This window comes from Humulus lupulus, chromosome 6, assembly GCF_963169125.1.
Source record: "Humulus lupulus chromosome 6, drHumLupu1.1, whole genome shotgun sequence".
In the NCBI taxonomy this organism is placed as follows: Eukaryota; Viridiplantae; Streptophyta; class Magnoliopsida; order Rosales; family Cannabaceae; genus Humulus; species Humulus lupulus.
In genome coordinates this window covers 25,189,085-25,211,649 of record NC_084798.1, presented here as the reverse complement: position 1 = coordinate 25,211,649, position 22,565 = coordinate 25,189,085, and the positions used below count along the sequence as shown (strand labels likewise).

Below are 22,565 nucleotides of genomic sequence, written 5' to 3'. Positions count from 1 at the left end.
TTTCAAACAAATTTCGAAATATATTTAACTTTTCTAATAGAAAACAAGTTTTGTTGAGTTAGTTTGTGTAAATATATATATATATAAATAAAATTTATCTTAAAAAATGTGTGCAATTAATTTAAAAAATGTCAACTAATTTCATTAAATATATGTATTCATAAATCCATTCCAATACCCTAACATCATGCTTTAATTCTAATTGGTTGAGTTATTAATCATTTCTCATAAAAAACGTGTACAATTAAGATCATTCCAACTAATTTCATTAAATGCATGTTTCCAATAATCTATTCCAATTCCTTAACATCATGCTCTAATTCTGATTGGTTGAGTTATTAATTATTTCTCATAAAAAACGTGTACAACTAAGATCATTACAATGAATTATATTTCTTTATTTTACACAACTTGATTGAGAATAACAAAAGCCACTTCATAACATGAAGTAAAGATCCATGTCTCTAGTACTATATTCCTATGCTTGAAATGAACTCTCGAACATCTTTCAATAATTTTGCTTTATTTTTGTTGAAATTTGACCATGCAATCCATGAAGCTATGCAACATCTTTCTTCATTAGAGTCGAACTACAATAGAGAAATCTTTTTCACTCAAGTATAGTATCATAAGAACAAAATAAAATAAAACGTACCATTCAATTTCGAATTTTAAAATAGGAGAAAAATATGATAATTTGTTTGTAAGTATAAAGAAAAAAAAATTGAGAATCTTAAATGAAACACTTTAAAATATCTTGAGCTTTTTCATCAAACACTTGCGAAATTGTTCTTATGGGTTTTTACTAAACAAGTTTTTCAAGAGAAATAAGATTCTCATCTTTTTTAATTTCAAATCCTACATAACAAATAAAAATAAGTTTGAATCTTTTTTAAAAGAAAAAAAAAGTTCTAGTAGTTAATTTCGAAATATGTAAAAATAAAGAAAGCACAAAAATGATTGAAAGTCTTACAAGAAACACCATGAAAAATCTAGAGCTTTTTCATCAAACACTTTAAAAAAAATGTTCTTGTGAGTTTTTACTAAACAAATTTTTCAAGAGAAAAAAGATTTAGTCATCTTTTTTAATTTCAAATCCTACATGACAAATAAAACTAAGTTGGATTTAAAAAAAAAAAAAAAAAGATCTAGTAGTGAATTTCGAAATATGAAATTGAAGAAATAGATGATAAATTGTTTGTAAAAATAAAGAAATCACAAAAATGATTGAAAATCTTGCAAGAAACACTATGAAAAATCTAGAACTTTTTCATCAATCATTTTTTAAAAAAATTATTCTTGTGAGATTTTACTAAACAAGTTTTCAAGAGAAATAAGATTTAGTCATTTTTTTGAATTTCAAATCCTACAAGATAAATAAAACTAAGTTGAACTTTTTTTTTTTAAAAAAAAAAAAAGCTCTAGTAGTGAATTTTGAAATATGAAATTGGAGAAATAGATGATATTTTTTTTTTGTAAAAATAAAGAAAGCAAAAAAACAATTGAAACTCTTACAATGAACATTATGAAAAATCTAGAGCTTTTTCATCAAACACTTTCAAAAAAATAATTCTTGTGGGTTTTCACTAAACAAGTTTTTCAAGAGAAATATGATTTACTCATCTATGTGAATTTCAAATCCTACATAACAAAAAAAAGTTGGAATTTTTTTGAAAAAAAATAGAAAATCTACTAGTGATTTTCGAAAATGACTTAGAAATCTTACTTGAAAACACTTTCAAAAATTGGTGCTTCTTCAATAAACAAGTTTTTTACAATGAGTAAATTTTGTATAAAAATATATATAATATATATAAATTTTGAAATATGCATCATTAATTAGCCAACTAATTGTAGTTGGAAGATAAGAGTCATTAATGCATAAAGAATGAATCTGGAAAGAATATGGAATGAACAAGGAATGGAGATAAAGAATCTTGGAATGAATCTTAAATAATGATTTTTTTAATTATTTAATTTAATTAAAAGGTGACCGCCATGTCAGCAGGTAGCTCATTACCAAGTTTGAAAAAGTCAAAGATAGCATTAATTAACATCTTTAAATGTGGACCATTGGATCTTAATCCAATGGCTATTAATTGACAACCCATCCATGGGGAAAAAACTCAATCACCATTAAGAGTGAACTCATATATATATATATATATATAAGACTTCTCAATGACTACTACCTATAAAATGAGTACTAACAATTATGATAATGTGACAACATAGTGACTTGGTATAGCAAGTCACCAACAAGTAAATATATTTTTTTCATAATAAATGTTGTTTCCAACCAATAAGAGACACTAGCTATATTTAGAAATTGACATGCATTTGGAAAATAAAAAGTTTACAATATTATATTTTCATAATAAATACATTTTTTCATCAGGTAACCCTTTCAAAAATTTGAAAAAATCAAAATTTATTTTTAAAAATATTAATTAACAACTGTAAATATGAATCATTGTTCTTAATCCAATAGTTAATATTAAAATAATCATCAATAGGTAACCATTAAAAATGCACCTGTATATCTATATATATATCCTTCCAAAATTGATGCATATATTGGTTACCACTTACCAAATTAAAGCAATTTAAGAACCACGCATTAATCATAAATGACCAAGAAGATACAACTAGAAACCATATCAATCCTTAAGTCATTCTTGAAATTATCTATACTGTTACATAAATCATAAGTCAATCCGTCCTTAAATTTTTAAAATAACAGTTAAACAACAAATATAAACACCTAGAAAAATACTCATTATCCTAAAATCCTTACATCAAAATAAGATGGATCTAAGGGTAAGGGAGAGTGGCAATGTGGTTGTGAGCCACTGTTCCAATCCACAATTTCCCTTTCACTTCTCTAACCTCACTCACAAGTTTCATCACTACTCCCTTTCGATCCTCAAGAACTTCAACAATCTCTCCCTTGTCGTCGAAGAGTGAGATCACTGTGTACATCTTCATCCCCATTAGTCGTGCCAAGAAACTCATTCGGATTGGTAAGCGAAAATAAACACTTCTTATCCATGGATTGTGACTTAACACCTCTTGTATTGGAGTGCGACAACAGTCTATTGCAACCCAAAACTGACCATTCTCATTTATTCTCACATTGTCCGGAAATCCTGGTAAGTTAGCAATTGGTTCCACAAGTCCTCTTTTAGGCCCCTCTAGCCAATATTTCATTAGCCTACATCAAATTAAAACCATAAATAGTTGGTGATTAGGTAAAAGAATTAGTAAATAATGATCATAGTTACATTACCAGAAAAGTCGCTGCAACACAATTGTTTTTTTCCCAATAAATATCACATTTAGTTACAACTAAAAATTTATTGTGGCCAAAAAATCATATTTAGTGATAACTTGTTACTAAATATAATTTTAGTTACAACTTTTACACATTACAATAAAATTTATTGTCACAAAATATATATAATCACAATAATTATAAATTTTGCAACTAATTCAAACCTTCCATACCAAATATTGAACCTAGTTGACTACATGAAAAGAATGCCATTAAAAAATTTAGGAGATTCATGGATTTAGAACAAGACTGCAACACTTTTAAACATATTAATTATTGACTATATGCAATTTTAAAAGCAGAAAAGATATGTGAATAATGTAGATAATTAAAAAAGTAAAATTGGTCAAATTGTAGAAGACAAAGTTATATAATGCTAATACTTGATGTTTTGTACTTCTATGTTTTGTAATAGATTGGCTTTAGCTTTGACTAAGTATGAAAACCATTCATGTGAATAAAAGTTGGGCCAAGTACAGATGATTTTACCTGCAATTGGTGGTCTCTGTAAAGAGAAGGAAAGTATGGTCTCTAGATATTTGTACCCCATTAGGGAAAGCCAACCCATCTAGTACAACATGAGTTGTTTTTGTTGGAGGATCATATCTGAGAAGTCTTCCAGTGGCCTCTCCTTCCAATAATATATAGAAATGATCCCTAAAATTAAAACTTCAATTATTATCAAGAAATTATAATATATATATGGAAAACTTCTCAACTCAATGGTTACTACTTATAGATGAGTACTAACAATTATGATGATTTGACAACATAGTGACTTTTTTCTACATTATGATGATGATTTGACAACATAGTCACCAACAAGTAAATATTTTTTTTCTACATTAATTTCAAATTTAATTAAAAAAATTTCCTATAATTAATGGTGTTTCGAACCAATGAGAAACATGCATTTGAAAAATGAAAAACTTACAATATTATATTTTCATAATAAATACACGTTTTTCATCAGATAATCTTTCAAAAAATTTGAAAAAAATCAAAATTTACTTTTAGAAATATTAATTCACAACTATAAATATGAACCATTGATCTTAATCCAATTTCATGAGTAGTAACTATTAAAATAGCACCCATATATATATATATATAGTCTTTCCTTGTCTTTTTATAGTTACTTTTCTATATCCCAAGCATTTATATTCTTATCTCCATGCTTCTTCACTTTATCATAAAACAACACAAAATGAATTTATTTCCCTTTAAATGTTGTTTTTGAAATATAATAATAAAAAGAAAAAGAAAAGGACAACAGGACATGTGCCTAAGGTTTAATCATCCATACTTCTGTCATATATATATATATATATATAATAGGTGAATTGTACATTTCTTTAATTTTAAAATTATAAACATTGCATATAATTTTAATAAAAACAGGTTGATTGATTTTAAAATATATATACAGTATAATAGAATGAATTATAATTTTATAGTATATATAAATATTTATATCAATAATTTTTATATATATATGACATAGATATATATATATATTTATATAGTTACATGACATATATATAAAATACAATAATATTTAAAAAGAAATTAATAGTATAAATAAAATAAGAATAAAAAAAGTCATAGTGTAGAAAGTAGTATACATACATCAACTATTTTTAGTTTCTAATGTATCTCACAATGTCATTTGGTGAATTTGAAGAAGAAAAAGAACTTCAATCACTTAATAAAAAATAAAATATCACACAAATTTATAAGATAAAAAAAATGATATATATATATCTTTATTATTTTTAAATAAATATGATTTAATTATTTAAATTATTATAAAATATCTTTAAAATATTATATTTTAATTAATTATTTTTTTTGTTTAAGTTTAGGTTTGTTCTAGTTTTTGAATTTAGTAGTATCAACAAAATATTATATACTATATGTTTAATATAACATTAAGTTTAAGTTTAATTAAATTTTATTTAAATTATTAAATATATGGTTTTATTATTTTTAAATAATTATCATTATTGTAAAATATCTCAAAAATATTCTATTTTAATTTGTTTAATTATTTATTTATTTAATTTTATTTAAGTTTAAGTCATATTTACAATCTACCATTAAATATAAGAATATTTTGTTAAATATAAGAATATTCTGTTAAAGTTAACAGAAAAAAAAATAAAAAACCATTAAAATCAAGAACTTCCGTTATCTACACACTAATTTTATATATAAGATATATATATACCTATCATACTCTGTATTATTTTTTTCTTACTTACTTATAATTAAAACATATAATAATTATATATATAGTAAAATCTCTAGGACCAACATATTTATTAGAGGTTATAACTTAATAGAATTATGTCTATAAAATGCTATAATTATACACATTTAAATTTAAATTAAATAATAATTGATAAAACATGTCAAATTCAATGTATAATCAATGATAAATGAAAATGACATAAATATATAACTACAATGTATATATATAATGTTAGAAATATACAAAATTATTTTATAAGTTTAAATTGATAATTAATTTTATCACGAATTTGTAGTATATATAAAATAACATATATATAAATATATTTAATATTAAAATAATAATTATTATATGGAGGCATATTTTTTAAAAGCGGGATCAATAATTATTCTAACTTATTACAATATGAAAATTATTCATATTTATAACTAGCCTCAAGTTGAGACTAAAATTTTGTATGACTATTGAATGATTTTAATATAGAATAAGACTTTATAGAATTTTTACCGTATATAAGTAAGTATTCAATAGTTACATCAATATTTTAGCCATTGATGGTTATATCAATTTTAGTCATTTCATCTTAATTTAATGGTTTCCATTACTTTAATAGTTGACCAAAATATTCAATGAGCACTAAATGAATGCTATTAAATTATGTTTACTTGTTGATATATTATTTATTTAAAATATTTTATTTTCTTAAAAATAATCTTAATTAAAATTGTGCCTTATATAAAATGTTAAATTTTTAATTATAATTAGTATTAATTAATTAAAAAATCAACTTTTCAACATTTATATTATACAATTTTTTAACGTGATAGAATAATTATTTTGATAATATAACTTTCCCAACTAACTTAAGCTAAGGTAACATAGTAGACATGAAACACCAAATAACAACCCACCTAAATATTAGAAGTTGTGCAGTTACACAATTTTTGCATAGCTAATTAATCTATGAGATATTAATTTTTTTTACAATTAACTATTGTTTAAGTTTGATTTTTGTCGTATTAGCGTTAAGATTTTAATTTTGATTGCATTTAACATAGCGTGAAAGTATATATTAATTTAAAAAATATTATAAAAATATATTTTTCACTATTCATATGTAAGAATATTTAGTTTTTTTCTTTAAACAAATATAAGAAAAGAAAAGAAGAATATTGTTAGCTTTATATGAAATCATATATGTTGTAAATCTTCTTCTATGAGCAAGAAATTAAGTTTTTATATACATTTATATTTTATATTAATTATAATAGTTATAATAATATTATTGTATAATTATACAAAAATACTTAATCATATTGATGGGCTAAGACAAATAGAGCATATAAAAAGACTTAAAGAGATATATTACTTAAAAAATATGATTAAAATAAAATCATCCCCAATATATATCACTAACATTAGTTTTTTTTTTGTCTTATTACATGTTTGGATCCTGTGATTTGACAAATTACTTTTTAGACCTTATGTTTTGTAAAATAGTTAAAATAGAACTTTAAACCCGATTTTGGTCAATCTTTTCTCAATTAAAATCACAAATAATTCACTAAACTAATAATTCAGAACAAAAATAAAATCATTTTGCTTAAAAACTATATTGTTATATTCAATTTTTTCTTCATCGAAATTGAGTTTATTGTTTTATTTTAATCATTTTACAAAACATAAGGTTCAAAAAGTAATTTGTCAAAACATAAGGTTCAAACAGATAATTAGACAAAACTCAGAGTAAAAAATATGACTACATTTCTGTGGGCATTTCATTTTGACTTAATATAAGTTTGACTTTGTAGGTTTTTTTTTTTTTTTTATGAGCAATGATAAAATGTATATGAATAATTACTTACATTCTGTTGTATCTCTTGCTAGTGTCAGTGAAGAAAATAGAGCCATTGTTGTGAATATCAAGGTCGTTGGCAAAGAGAATGGGCTTTCCATCAACGTGGGTTGCCAGAGGAATGGCCACACCTCCTTCAGGCCCAACAACCAGAATCCCATAATATGCATCTGCAATGAACAAGTTTCCACTCTCTTTATCAAATCTCAACCCCAAAGGACGACCACATCTCTTCTCTACTTTCCATTGCTTTTTCGTGGTTGACTCATTCCCTTTAGCACAAACCTTCTCTGACCTTTTAACACTCATACAACAAATTCACTACAATTAGCTAAAACTAACACTCATCCAAACCAATAGTGTAAATATAATAATAGAATGAAAAGTAAAAGGAAAAATTATATCCAATTTTTTTTATTAAAAATAACTTTTATCTTATTCACTTTTTTTTTTTTAAAAAAAACTATATTTCTATGTTTTTTTTTTTTCAAATTCCTCTTATTACTTTTTATTAAATTGCTTACGTTATTAAAAAAAAAAAACTAGCGGCCATGGCCAACGTTAGTCTCTTTAGCTCCATAGATGGGATATATTTTAGTTATATGTATAGGAGATTGTATTCTTGTAATGAAAAACCATCTTTGGTAATATAAAGTATATTTTAAAAAAACCATAAATTTTTTATATAATCATAAAAAATAAGGATTTTTTAAAAAAAAAATACAGGATTTGAAAACTTAATATATAAAAATATAGCATTATCATATATCTAAATTTAATAAAATTAACTTCTAAGTATCAATAATTAATATGTGTCAATAAAATATACTACAACTGAAATGTGAGAAAAAAACTATGACTTAATTATAAACTTAATTATTTATATGGGAAAGAAAAAATTATATATTTGAAAATTAAATAAAAGTCATAAAAACATTAACAATTTAAAATTTCCATAACCAAAAAAAAGTGTAATGGCAAAAAATGTCATATACAATGTAATTTCTACAAAAAAAATAATCATTTAAAAAAAATCTCAAACCAAAACTACTCACCAATTTGAAGTTACAAGAGCAAATGTCTCCCATCCCACATCCCTCCCCATCCACCTAACAATGCGTCCATCGGCCAAGCCAGTATATGGGCCGCGGCCCATATGATCAAACTCCAAAGATTCAGGCCCAAAAACTTCACCTTCAAACTCCAATTTCCCAAGTCCAAGCCGGCTCTGGTTGTCTCTGGGCCAATTCTTCATGACTTGCTTGTAAGGAGCAATGTTGTGCTTCACAGGCCTGAACTCGAGCCCTCCTACAGGACCCATTTGAAAAGGGTCCATGATAACCAAACCCAATACAAGAACTAGGAGAATGAGAATTGGGTGCTGCAAAAAAGTATCATCTTTGAGCTGGTTTTTTTTCTCCATGGGAGAATGCTTGGAGAGAAAGAAGGTGATAATGTGGGGTTTGAGAATGTGATATTATGGCTAAGAGTAATCATAAAGTTGTGTGTTGTTTTGAGATGTTAAGGGAAAGAGAAAATGTACTTAGGTATGGGTAGGATTTCATACGTTAGAAAGTTGATTTGCATGCACATCATATGTGAGTACATGTACTCTTTGTGATATTTTTTGATGTGGTTAAAAGTAGGTGATCTATTGGTTGGCCGTGGTATTTTACATTCTTCTTATTGTTGAAGAATAGACAAAAGGTACTATTTCTATTCGAATAAATCAGATTGATTTATAGAATTATAACGTGGAATATGATTTCACATATCACATGTCAGTTATGTTGATTTTTTAATGAAATAAAAATAAAAATTAATCACCCAATTTTCCGTAGAATTATGGTTCTTTTTCGGCTCTAATGAAATAAATAATCATAGATAAATAACATCATACAAAACAGTCAGTTCTACGTCTACTTAATATTTTTTATACTCATGGAAAATAAATTATTTGAGCTCTAATTTTGGTAGCGTAAATTATTCTAATTTTCTTAAAAATTGACAGAATATCTATTATAAATATAATGTATGTCATTATACAAAAAAAAAAAATTGTTATAATTTCTCCAAATACTGAAAATAGAAAATGCTCATACGGTAGGGATAAAAGTGATGTCTTTACCTGAGAAGCTCCACATATATATATGACAGTTCTTCTATAGGAGTTTCACTTTAAGCCCTACCGATGGGGCTCTCAGTGTTTCTCAACCCGTAAATAGTTTTCGGCGTAATTTTTTTTATGACCGTGTATATTGTAGCTATTTAGAGCATCCTGCCAAATGTCAGAAAATTTCGAATAGTTTATAGTACCGAAAACTAGGTTCAAACATGTTGATTTCCACGCGCATAAAAAAATTAGTTACGAGTGCAACAACATGTTTGAACTTAGTTTTCGGTACTGTAAACTATTCAAAATTTTCTGAAAATTTACAGGATGCTCTAAATAGCTCCAATATACACGGTCATAAAAAAAATCGCGCCGAAAACTGTTCACAGGTCGAGAACGCTGAGTGCCCCACCGGTAGGACTTAAAGTGAAGCCCCTATAAGAGAATTTTCATATATATATATATATATAAGGAATTTTTATGGTAGGGGCTAGAAAAAGAGCCCTACCAATGGGGCTTTTTTGTGTTACTGACCTGTGAACAGTTTTTGGCACGATTTTTTTTTATAACCGTGTATATTGTAGTTATTTAGAGCATTCTACAAATTTTTCAGAAAATTCCGAATAATTTATAATGCCGAAAACTAGTTTAAAAACAAATTGTTGCACGCATAACTAATTTTATTATACGCGTGGAAAACAATATGTTTGAACCTAGTTTTCGGCACTGTAAATTATTCAGAATTTTTTGAAAAATTTGCTAGATATGTTCTAAATAACTGCAATATACACGTTAAAAAATAATCTGAAAACTATTTATAGGTCGAGAACACAAAAAAACCACATTAGTGAGGCTCTTTTTCTAGCCCCTACCATAGAAACACCATTTATATAGTTATATTATATTGATCTAAGATGTCACAGTAGTTTGGGTGGTGAACAGACAAAAGAGAGAACACGGCCTTCACTTCATCGCTATATGATTTATATAATTTTAGACTCTATAACTAATTAATGTGTCAATGACCATTCATAGTCTTCACTTGGCGAGTTTGGATCTAAGATGAAGAAGTGTTCTGATAAACCTATCTTTTCAATATTCAAATGGATTTTATTTTAATTTGTGCTTGAACATTAGAAACTAAACCACAAGAATCAACACATGAAATTACAAGATTCATCTGCACTGGAAACACACTCCAGCCGACTAGTGCTTGGGTTCCCTAAACCATGGTAATAATTCTCAGTATATCAAAGATGTAACTTTACAATAGCCAGTTCAAAATTAAGCTAGCAAACTACACAATCTTTCTCAACATACAGTGAATTTGTTTACCCTAAATAACCAAATCCATTAGTTATATATGCAAGATCTCCTTGCTTCAATGTTGAACTCCCTTCAACAATATTTCAGATCTGAAAACCTTCATATCTATGGCGCCAAGACTCAGCTGAAATCCCTTTAGCTGTCACAGCTTGACTTCAGAACTTGCACAGAAACATTGAACCACCACCAATGGAGTTTCTTGCAACAACCTGCGAAAATCAATAGAACAAAGAAAAGAGTAATACAAAAACACCATATACCATTGTTCGATCTGAGAGGTTAGTTGTAACCGATTAACCAGGTCAGTATATATACTTAGCTACAATTAGGTATAAACCAGAAACAACCAATAGCTGCCATCACTAACAAAACTGCTTTAAAGAAAAGCTGACGTGGACACTTACTAAAAAAACAAACTCTAGACACAACATAAGACTAATCCAGACACGACTGGACCTAATTTGTCATACTAAAAATATTGGTCCTTACAATCTCCCCCTTGAAAAATTATGGTCAATGACACAAATAACAGTGTAAAGTAAAATATTAACCATGCAACCAACAAGAGTCTGGACAAACAGTAAACATAGTCTTAAACAACCAGAATAACAAACAAAATATTAAAGAGTCTGGACAAACAATGAACAAAGTCTTAAACAACAAAAGTAACAAAAAAAAATTAATCAAAAAAGAGAAGAGAAGTATCAATATCTCCCCCTTCATTGAGCATAATCTTCGTCCACAATCAGTTGACATCTGCACCAGATGGCTCACCCTGGAGAGGTGCAGTTGAATCAGGAAGCTGAGCATTATCATCTTGAAGCTTTTCTAGAGTTGTTGTAGCCAATTCTGTGTCAGCTGGAGGCTCAGTAGATGAAACTGGGGGCACTTGAGATGAGACCGGAGCAAGACAAGGAGACTCCCCCTGGAGAGGAACTGAAGAATCAGGAGCAATAGAAGACTCACCAAAAGAGTCTCGATGAAAAGCAGGTGGAGAGACATCAATCGAAGGTGTAAACTGAGAGCCATACTCAGTCTGGACAATTGTACCTTTGATAGTCTGAACTAACTTGTACATAGAAGCCTAAAAACTAATTGCCTCTTCTAATCCTTCTTGTAGCGCTTAGTGAAGTCCTTGAATCCTATATACAGTTTCACTTGCCAACTAGAATCAGACAAACCTTTAAACAATGGAGCTTTGAGCTTAGATGGCTTCGAAGAAGAAGGAGCAGTGGAAGGATCCTTCTTGTTGACAACAGCCAGAAAACTTAGACAAAACAGGATTCGGAACTTGAAAGTCATGTGTGGTCAAAGATGGTTTGGTAGGATAAATAATCTGCTGAATCAAAATTGGATAAGGCAATTTGTTGCAAGTACCAGTGTCACGCCTCGGCTTCCCCGGGACACGCGACGGTGATCGGTGAACTAGAAATTTGACTCATTGCCTGAGTCCTTTGGTTAAAAAAATGTGCTTCTAGTGTCATTATTAGGTTAAGGAGAAAATCAATAAAAAGGAAGGGATATATTTCATTAAAACTGTTAATGGGCCCACCAGAACATTTACAAGATATTTACATCTCAAAATGGCCATTACTATTTAAAATTTACAACCCGCCGTCCTAAGCGACAAAATTAGGGTAAACCCCCTAGTTCCTCTAAGAACTTCTTGGTCGTGGTGGTCAAGCGGCCGCATATGTACACAACGTCATCTCAGCTCTCCACTCAAGGCTGGGTGAGCTTTTCTTTCCCTTTACCTGCACCACATAGCACCCATGAGCCAAAGCCGAGCAAGAAAACACATATTGTAAGTAAACAATATCATATGATGTAATTACATCACACAGAGCTTACAACTCTAAGCTGATGAGTGACTGTTGGGTAAGTCTCTAGTCATCAGATGAACAGGTGACTAATGAGTCACACCTTGGATAGGTGACTGATGAGCCACACACTTTGGACAGGTAACTGATGAGCCACACACTTTGGTTAGGTGACTAATGAGCCACGCTCTGGAGGTCCCATACCCTCCTAGCCATGTGACCTGTGGGTCACCTTAGCCTTTTCTGGTTCTGGCTCTAGATTTCTAGCCTTGGGCTAGACAAGCGCTTATTAATATTCATCAAACTTGAGATCGGTCCGGCATTAATGCTCATTTGAGTCATTCAATACAGATGTCGATTAGATATAATCTTTATTGGCTTGCATTAAGCATGCAAAAACCATCCTTGACTTATGAGTCAATGCCCTGACTAATGAGTCAGTGCCATTCACAAGTAAGCAATGCTACCAGGCATATATCATAGGTCAAATACATAAACATGGGCATTCATCATGCTTACTTAACAGTGGCTAGCATAATAATGATCATGCACAAATACAGAGACTCAGGCTCTGAACAGTTTCACAGTCAATATTCATGGCATGCCTTAATGATATCTTTATACAAATGAGCAAGCTTGCAAAGCATTCAATATGCTATCAATGTCCACATTCAACCATCCAACATGCATCAAAATATAACCATGCATGCTTCATTTGGGGGTGCAGATCTTACACTGTTTTCTTACCTCAAATTCGAACTAGAATGAATAAAAGATTGACCCTTGAGAATGATCTGACTTTAAGTCCTTTAGTGGTCACCTAATCATAACAAAATAAGGAATACCATCCATAAAATGAACATCATAGGTTTCCAAACCAATATCTAGCCTCCGGGAGATCAATCCAAACTAATCCAAATAGTAGGAACAATCCCGAGGCCTAAAACTATGTTCCCGGGGTCAAAACATGCAAACGGGGTGAAAACTGACCAAGGGCTGCGACCCTGGCACCTTGGGCCGCAGCCCCCAGCACAACCTAAAGCAAGCGCCGTGGCGCCCAACATCAAGGGTCGCGGCGCCCCAAGAACAGGGCTGTGACCCCTAACCCTGGGCCATTCCCAAACACGTTTTCAACACCCCAAAGCCTCCAAAATCATACCTAAACATTCCCCAACCATCAAATCAAAGTTCCCAAGCTTCCCAATGGTCCAAAACCCTCAAAACCCAAGGTTCAATCAAACCGAAAACTCAATGATTCACATAGTCTAATTCAAAACTTAGAAACTCTAAAAACTCAAAACTTTAAACTTCGATTACCTTCGATTGGGTTGTTTTCCGTCAAATCCTTCAGTTAAGAAGCTTCTAATCTTTCCTAGGATCACTATGCCTCAATCCTCGCTTGATTCCGACTCCTAGAACTCGAGATTTCTTCAAAAAGGCTTCTGATGGCAAAAATGAACTAACGAAGGAGAACGAGAGGTTTTCTAACGTACATTCTATCTGATAAGCTACTTCATGCTTAAGTAACCTCAAATAAAACCTAGTGCTTGGGACCCCGAAAACACCCCCGAGGACATTATAGTCAAAACCTCCGAAATTTCCTCCTGATCTCAAATACTCCTAATTTATCATCAAATAAACATTCTTATTACCCCATAATTTGACCCCATTATGACAAAACCGCTAATCCATTATATATGACCGTCTCATGTCAACTAGCTCGAATATATCTCCATAATGATGGAATCTCATTCACAATTCACAATTTGCACCCAAATACACAATTACGCCCTAAACAGGACTAATTGCCAAAACAGTTCAATTAACAAATGTGGACCCACACGCATGAATATAACATTATATTATGATATAATTCACATAATCATTTAATAACATAATTAAACAACTATGGCCCTCCCGGCCTACTAATCTCTCCATTAAACCACATCGGAGAATTCAGGGCATTACAACCAGTGGAGGAAGCCACATCAACTATTCGATCATAGATGAGACTGGACAAATTAATGGACACCCCAGTTCCCACAGCATACAAAAATTTCCCAATCTCAAGTGTAACAGAGGATAGGTGAGAATTGGGAAACCAATTATATAATGCCACTCAATGAAGATCTCTATAGAATGGAGTCAACTATGTTACAGGAATATCATGATTCCCCCAAATATAATCAGACTGCCCAGTTAAAACTTGACCCATGGTAGTTTGAACTGGACTATATGTTTTATCATATGCAGGTATAAGCACTTTTGGAACTTTGAGTACACGAGCTATAGTGGATGAATTTAATACGACTACCCCTCACAAAAGCAGTAAGACAATCTTCACTCAACCCATATAAAACAGACTTATCTAGATTAGCATAGAACTCCCTATTAAAATGAGATGAGGAGACACCAAATTTGACACTGTATGAACCCAACACCTAGACTTTAAAAGTGTAACAAAATCAGGAAAATCCTCCAAAACGACAGAATATTCAAGCCACATTTCTCTCACAGCAAACCATCTTTGATAATGTGAAACCTTAGTAGCATCTACAAAATACTGAATAGAGGTAGGATCACCAAGAACCAAAGACTCCTTAGGGCCAGAGACACGCTTGGATTTTTTAGGAGAAGGTTCAAATACAGTGTCCTTGGATTTATGTTTTGGAGCAGAAGATTTTTTGGGAGGTGATTAAACATGCACTTTTTCTTTTCCGTGGGACGGAGGAGGGACTCGGGATTTGGTTTTTGACTTGATTCCAAACCGTATCTTGGGATGTTTTGGTGAGGACTGCTTAGACATACACGGTGACTTAGGAGGGGATGGAGCAGGTGGGTTAGTGTTTGGTAATGGAGAGGACTCACCAGGTGGAGAAGATGACACTACAGATGAACGAGTAACACGTTTTGGTGAAGACACCGACAAGGATTTTGAAGACTTACCAACAAAACAAGGAGGCTGTGAATCGACCACCCCAGCCCTAGGATTGCCACGAGGAGCAGACTCAATCATCGCCTCAGGAAGGGACGTCAACAGAGAAGATGGTGATACCTCAGCGACAGTAGGTGGAAACGGAACAATGGCCAAAGCCAAACTTGGGTCAGGATCAGGGGACACAACCCAACCATAGGATATGGTGACTGCAGATGCTCTAGATGCATCCATAGAAGGAGGGACAACCACCACCGAAGGAGGAGAGGCAGTCGCATCAGCGAAGGGAGAAGGTGGGACAACCGAACGACGGTGATTGGCTCTCTGTTTCATAATGTCGGATAATTTTAGGGTTATGAGTTTTGAGAACTGTAAAAAAAACTCACACAAGCTCAAGAGATTTTTCTAGCTGTGATTGGACCGGGCGTAGTTAATACTAGAGCTTCATCATCTGCCACTGATTCTTCAGAATTTTCCAAGTCATCAAATCGAACATTGATGGACTCAACCACTGAACGAGTTCTTTTGTTGAACACACGATAGGCACGACTGTTAAGTGAATATCGAAGAAACACTCCATCATCACTCCTTGGATCAAATTTTCCTAAGTGTTCTCGATCATTTAGGACATAGCACACACATCCAAAAATGTGCATATGAATGACGTTGGGAGCCCTTCCTTTTCCAAAGTTCATAGGCTGTCTGTGTCGTGCCAGTTCGAAGATGAACCTGATTGCAAATATAGCAGGTTGTATTAATTGCTTCAGCCCAAAAATGTTTAGAGATATCCTTAGCATGCAACATTACTCGTGCTATTTCCTGTAGTGTCCTGTTCTTCCTTTCAACAACCCCATTTTGTTGAGGTGTTTTAGGAGCTAAGAACTCATGCTTTATCCCCAACTGATCGCAGAAATCTGAGAACACAGTGTTCTCAAACTCCTTTCCATGATCACTTCGTATTCGATAGACTTTCCTAATCTTAGATTCCTTTTCATTTTGGAGCCTGAGAACCAAGGCTGAGAAGATTCCAAAGGTGTCTGACTTTTCTCTGAGGAATTCTATCCAAGTGTACCTTGAGTAATCATCAACAAGGACCATGACAAATCGTTTACCACTTAGACTTTCATTCTGCATGGGTCCCATTAAATCCACATGCATCAACTCAAGCACACGGGAGGTGAGTAGCATGTTTACCAGAGGATGTGAGGCTTTTGTCTGTTTTCCCAGTTGGCAAGGACCACATAACCTATCTCTGGTGACTTTCATCTCAGGTATCCCTCGAACTGCTTGAAGTTTCAAAATTCTCTTTAGGTCTCTAAAATTCAAGTGACCCAGTCTATAATGCCATAGGTCTATCTTATCAAGAAAGGATCTATTGCATAGAACTTGATTGCTTAGAGCATAGCAGTTGTCGCTGGTTTTATTACCTGTCAAGACTGAACACCCATTAGTTACAACAAGACATTGAGTTTTAGTAAAACTTACAGTGTATTCATTGTTGCAGAGTTAGCTGATGCTAGTCAAGTTTTCCTTGAGACTTTTAACGTGCAACACCTCAGTCAATGGAGCTACTCCATTTAGCACCGGGTCACATTTCCAAAGATCTGACCCTTCCCATCACCAAAGGTCACAGCTCCCTCCTTTCCTTCTTTATAGTTCACCAACACATTTCTGTTGCCGGTCATATGTCGTGAACATCCACTGTCAAAGTACCATTGATCTTCATGGAAAGCTGAAAGAGAGGTGTAAGCAACTAATCCAACATTTGTGCCAAGATTAGTTTTTGGTTTCCACTCACTATATGACAACTTCCCATGAAATCGATTTGGTTGTTGAAAGCTACTTGGACGATCAATCATAGCTTTCAAATATGTCTGCAACTTATAGCATCTGGGTCTAATATGTCCCCTTCTGTTGCTTTAGTGAAAAATAGGAACAAACCTCTCCTTTTGAACCTGTCCATGCAGGGCAGTCTTCTTTCTTTCAAATCTCAATGTGGTAAGTCCAGATGAGACACTGACCTGTTTAGAGGGATCTGGGAATCCAGGGCTGAGAGTATTGTCCAGTGAGTTATCAGGAGTCTTGTCTTCATTTCTCTTTGATGAAGAGAGGTCATCAATTCCCAAAATTTCCCTTTTCTTGTATAGCATCTTGTAACCAATGGATGTTCTATCTCCATATGGTTTTTGAAGTTGCAAAGTTTGGTTAATTGTTGCAATTCCTGGAGGGATAAACTCAAGAGCCTGTTTAGCTTTAATTAAATCTGCAGTCAGTTTGTAAATCTCATTGTCCTTCTCATTAAGCTATTTTGTGAGCTTTTTAATAGTTTCCTCCAACCCAGCCTTCTCAGATTCAAGTTGTTGTTTGGCACAAGTGAGACCTTTGATTTGTTTAGCCATATACTCCCATTGACTGAACATCTCCTCATATGCATGTTGTCTCCCTTCACTGTCCACATCAGACGAACTTGAGTTGCCATCATCCTCTGAGCTCATTGACTAATGACTCTTTGCCATAAATGCCACAAGTTGTTTCTCTTCATCAGACCCGTCACTTGAGTTGGGGTTCTTTTCTTCATCACTATTACTCCAAGTTGCTGCTAAGGCTTTCTTCTTCTTAAGAGTGTTGGCACACTCAGCTTGAATGTGATCAAAACCATCACACTCTCGGCACTGTATGCCCCTGTTTTTCTTGTAACTAGACTGTTGGTTTTGCTTATTGTTTCCACCAAAGTTTCTCCTGGGAACATTCTCTTTTCCTCCAGAAATTTTTTTCTTGTAATTCCTTTTCAAGAATTTTGCATAATTCTTGGTCAGTAAAGCAAGAGTCTCATCAGTGAAGCCATCAGACGCATCTGAGATTGACTTCTTTTCCTCCTTATGCACAAACACAAGACTAATATCATTTTTTTCTTTTTCCGAATCTTTCTGCTTCTTGCCTTTCTTCCACCGTGTAAGAGTCATTTCATAATTCTGCAACGATCCAATTAACTCATCATGATTAAGTTCCTCTACATTTCTTATTTCTTCTATAAAGGTAACTTTTGACATGAACTTTCGAGGAAAAACTCCAAGAACCTTGCGAACCAGTTTTGCATTTGAGTAAGTCTTGCCCTGTGCATAAGATTCATTCGAAATATCGCATAATTTGGCATGGAACTCCTTCACGGTCTCTTCCTCCTCCATAGATAGATTTTCAAAAGATTTTTCCAACGCTCTCAGTCTAGACTTCTTTACAGCATCAGTTCCTTCATTCTTGATTCTTAGTTTCTCCCATGCTTCTTTGGAAATTTCACAGTTAGCTATAACTTTCAGCTGATTTGTAGAAACTGTATTAAAGAGAGCGTGCATAGCCTTTGAGTTAAAGTTGGCCCTTTCCATCTCCTCTGGAGTCCATCGGCTCATTTGTTTGGGCTTAACAACCTCATTTTCAACAACGGTTGGACAATGCCAGCCATCTTCGACTGCCATCCACACTCGTTCGTCAACGGCTTTCAAGAACGCATGCATTTTTGTCTTCCAGTAAGGATAGTTTGCCCCTTCAAGCATTGGTGGTCGGGATGTGGAACCTCCTTCTCTGAACATTTCCATCCTATACGAACAAAATAAAAAATATATATACTCTCGGAGTCGGGACTAGGGTTAGTGTCAACTAGAGAACCCAGAAATCAAGAACCGTGAATTAACAGATGGCAAATCAATATCAATTATAGTATATGAAAGATAGGAGGATCGAAAAAAAATTCTCAAATAACTTGGCTCTGGTACCAATTTGATAAACCTATCTTTTCAATATTAAATTGGATTTTATCTTGATTTGTGCATGACTATTAGAAACTAAACCACAAGAATCAACACATGAAATTACAAGATTCATCTGCACTGGAAACACATTCCAGCCTACTAGTGCTTGGGTTCCCTAAACCATGGTAATAATTCTCACTATATCAAAGATGTAACTTTACAATAGCCAGTTCAAAATTAAGCTAGCAAACTATACAATCTTTCTCAACATACAGTGAAGATGTTTACCCTAAATAATCAAATCCCTTGGTTATATATGCAAGATCCCCTTGCTTCAATGTTGAACTCCCTTCAACAATATTTCAGATCTGAAAACCTTCATATCTATGGCGCCAAGACTCGGATTGCTGTCACAGCTTGACTTCAGAACTTGCACATAAACATTGTGTTGGGGTTTTATGCCCTAATTAAAATCCAAATTCTTTGTAATCTCATTTCATTATCAATAAAAGAATAGAAATCATTTTTTGACTTTGTCAATCACTTTGCTCACATGTTTTATTTTCATGATTATTTGTTTAATATAAACTTCTATTAAATCCCGAGCATATAGCTAATCTTATTTATAGTGACGTAATCACAGTGGAATATAAATATGATTATATGTTCAAAATAAGTTAGTCCTAAGATTAGTCAGTGCACCGGATTTACACTGACTTGCCAATCTACGATATGATCTACTTACACATTACAGTGTTATGTTATTTCCAGAACATTAGCAAAGTAGATAAGATCGGATGTATTTGTTACATTGGACAGGACCGATATTGACAATTGATAAGATAAGTAAACATATCATTATTATCTATTCTAGTCATATCATATAGTTGACCATAGGTCAATTCATTCTCAATTATGAGTGGTTAGTATTCTAACTGATTGTATTATTTGAGTTCTTTGACTTGTTCGTTACCAGCTTACCGTACGGACTAGCCCATACTTACATCTTGGGAACTCGGTAGTATAATTGAGTGGGAGTGTTAATCATAGATATGAACATCTATAGCTTCTGATGAAGAAGTGAAACGATGGTTTCCTTTTAGTTTGGTTCAAGGTGTTAAATGATAGAGATCTCATTTCAGTAATTAAATTAGTTTACTGAAATATCATTTACAAGGAACTAAGTATTTTATGGATAAAATACAATGAGGGGTAAAACGGTATTTTAGTCACATCTCATTGTAGACCGTCTATAGAGGATTGAGTGACAATTATGGTTGTAACAATGGATAATTAATAGCGTCTCTATATTTTTTATAGAGCGTTCTATGAATTCAAGAGTGCAATTCCGAGTCTATAGTGGAGTCACGAGGAATTAATAAGTTAGTAAATTTATTTGTTAGATTTATGATAACTTATTGGAGCTTGATTTCATAGGCCCATGGTCCCCATTGTACCTTGGATAAAATCATCTAGATAGTCTCAATTAATTGATTTAATCATCAATTAGAATTATCAAAGTTGACCATGTCAATTTTGGATAGTTTCGCAGAGTTGTGTAATTTTGAGAAGAAAAGATAAATTATGGGAGATTTATTAATTAAGATAAATTGGTATCTAAATTAATAAATAAATTTAAATCAAGGTTCAAATTATAAATAATTAATTTGATAAAGAATTTAAATAATTATTTAATTAATTAAATCAATAGAAAACAATACAAGCCTTGATTTTAAGTCCAATGGGCTTATAATCAAATGGGAAATTTCACGGGCCTATAGCCCATGATAATTTCGACCTAGGGCTTCAAAATGGCTATTATTTTATTGATTTTTTAATTAAATTAAATGGCCTAATTGAGTCTATAAAAGGAGTGCTTAGAGAGAAGTCAAAAGAAGAAGTTTGATAAGTCACACGTCAGATTTTCTGATAGTTTTAGATTCTCTCTAAACACAAGTCCTTTTCAAAGCCTCTTTGTTATTTTCTCTTCTTCTCTCTATTTCTATCTCATGTGTTGAGAATTTCCCACACTAGTCTAGGTGGTTCTAAGGATACATTGGAAAATCGTGAAGAAAATAGAAGATCGGTTCAGTTTCTTGATAATACTCTGCGAGAGAGAGGATACAAGAGTTAGAGAAACTGAAGGAAGGACTCTTTAATTCCGCTGCGTATACTGTAAGTATTCTATTCTTTGTTTCTCTTGAATTCAATTTTAAGAAACATGTTTTAGGCTATCTCGTATTAATTTGTTTAATATTAGATATACATGAAAAATAAATAAAGATCCTGTATAAGCTTTTTCCAACACATTGAACCACCACCAATGGAGTTTCTTGCAACAACCTGCAAAAATCAATAGAACAAAGAAAAGAGTAATACAAAAACACCATATACCACTGTTCGATCAGAGAGGTTAGTTGTAACCGATTAACCAGGACAGTATATATACTTAGCTACAATTAGGTATAAACCAGAAACAACCATCAGCTGTCATCACTAACAAAACTGGTGTAAAGAAAAGCTGACATGGACACTTACTAAAACAAACAAACTCCAGACACAACATACGACTAATCCAGACATGACTGGACCTAATTTGTCATACTAAAAATATTAGTCCTTACATGTTCTTTGAGTAGTTTTATAGTGACGATTACCATTTTTTTTAAGAATAATTGCCGACCTCCATGGTGGGAAGCCGGCGGTGGGGTTGTACGATGGAAGGGTCGAGGTGCAAGCACCACAACTAATTTTATTGTAGGATAGCACATAGGAGAGCACCAGGTCATGGCCTTGGTGCATGTGCAAGGGTGCAACTACCCGACTTGTTGTCGGGGTTCTGAGAGAAACCACTACCGTTGGTAGTGGTGGTGGTTGCATGATGATGTTGAGAAGGCTCATGTGAGCCTTGGCCACACCTTTAAGTCGTGTATGCATGGCCATGCACGTAAGGTATGTGCATGACCAAAGAACCCAAAAAGGTATTAATTTGATCTTAAGGTTCAGGTTTCGATTTGAGGTCTGAGTTTAATTAATTTTGAGGCTTGAGACACTTGATGATAAGGCTTGGGTCTGAGTTTAATTAATTAAGGGCTCTAAAATAATGTAAGGGCTAAGGACTTAGGCTCAAGAATATTATTATAATGAATATTTTGAAATTTCATTCTTGGTTTGAGGATATAAGT

General features: G+C 32.4%; 2 protein-coding genes across 2 annotated transcripts; both read right to left on the bottom strand.

The window, feature by feature from the left end:
- Window positions 1-2,814: 2,814 nt before the first annotated feature.
- Window positions 2,815-8,866, bottom strand: LOC133783909 (protein STRICTOSIDINE SYNTHASE-LIKE 13). The gene is made up of 4 exons (XM_062223504.1): window positions 8,499-8,866; window positions 7,454-7,738; window positions 3,824-3,991; window positions 2,815-3,214 (listed from the first exon to the last, which is right to left on the bottom strand). The coding sequence occupies exons 1-4, from the start codon at window positions 8,864-8,866 to the stop codon at window positions 2,815-2,817; spliced, it is 1,221 nt and encodes a 406-aa protein (XP_062079488.1).
- A 9,269-nt stretch (window positions 8,867-18,135) lies between these two features.
- LOC133784870 (uncharacterized) lies at window positions 18,136-19,227 on the bottom strand. The gene has a single exon (XM_062224142.1). It carries the CDS (start codon window positions 19,225-19,227, stop codon window positions 18,136-18,138), a length of 1,092 nt encoding a protein of 363 aa, XP_062080126.1.
- Between the last annotated feature and the right edge of the window lie 3,338 nt (window positions 19,228-22,565).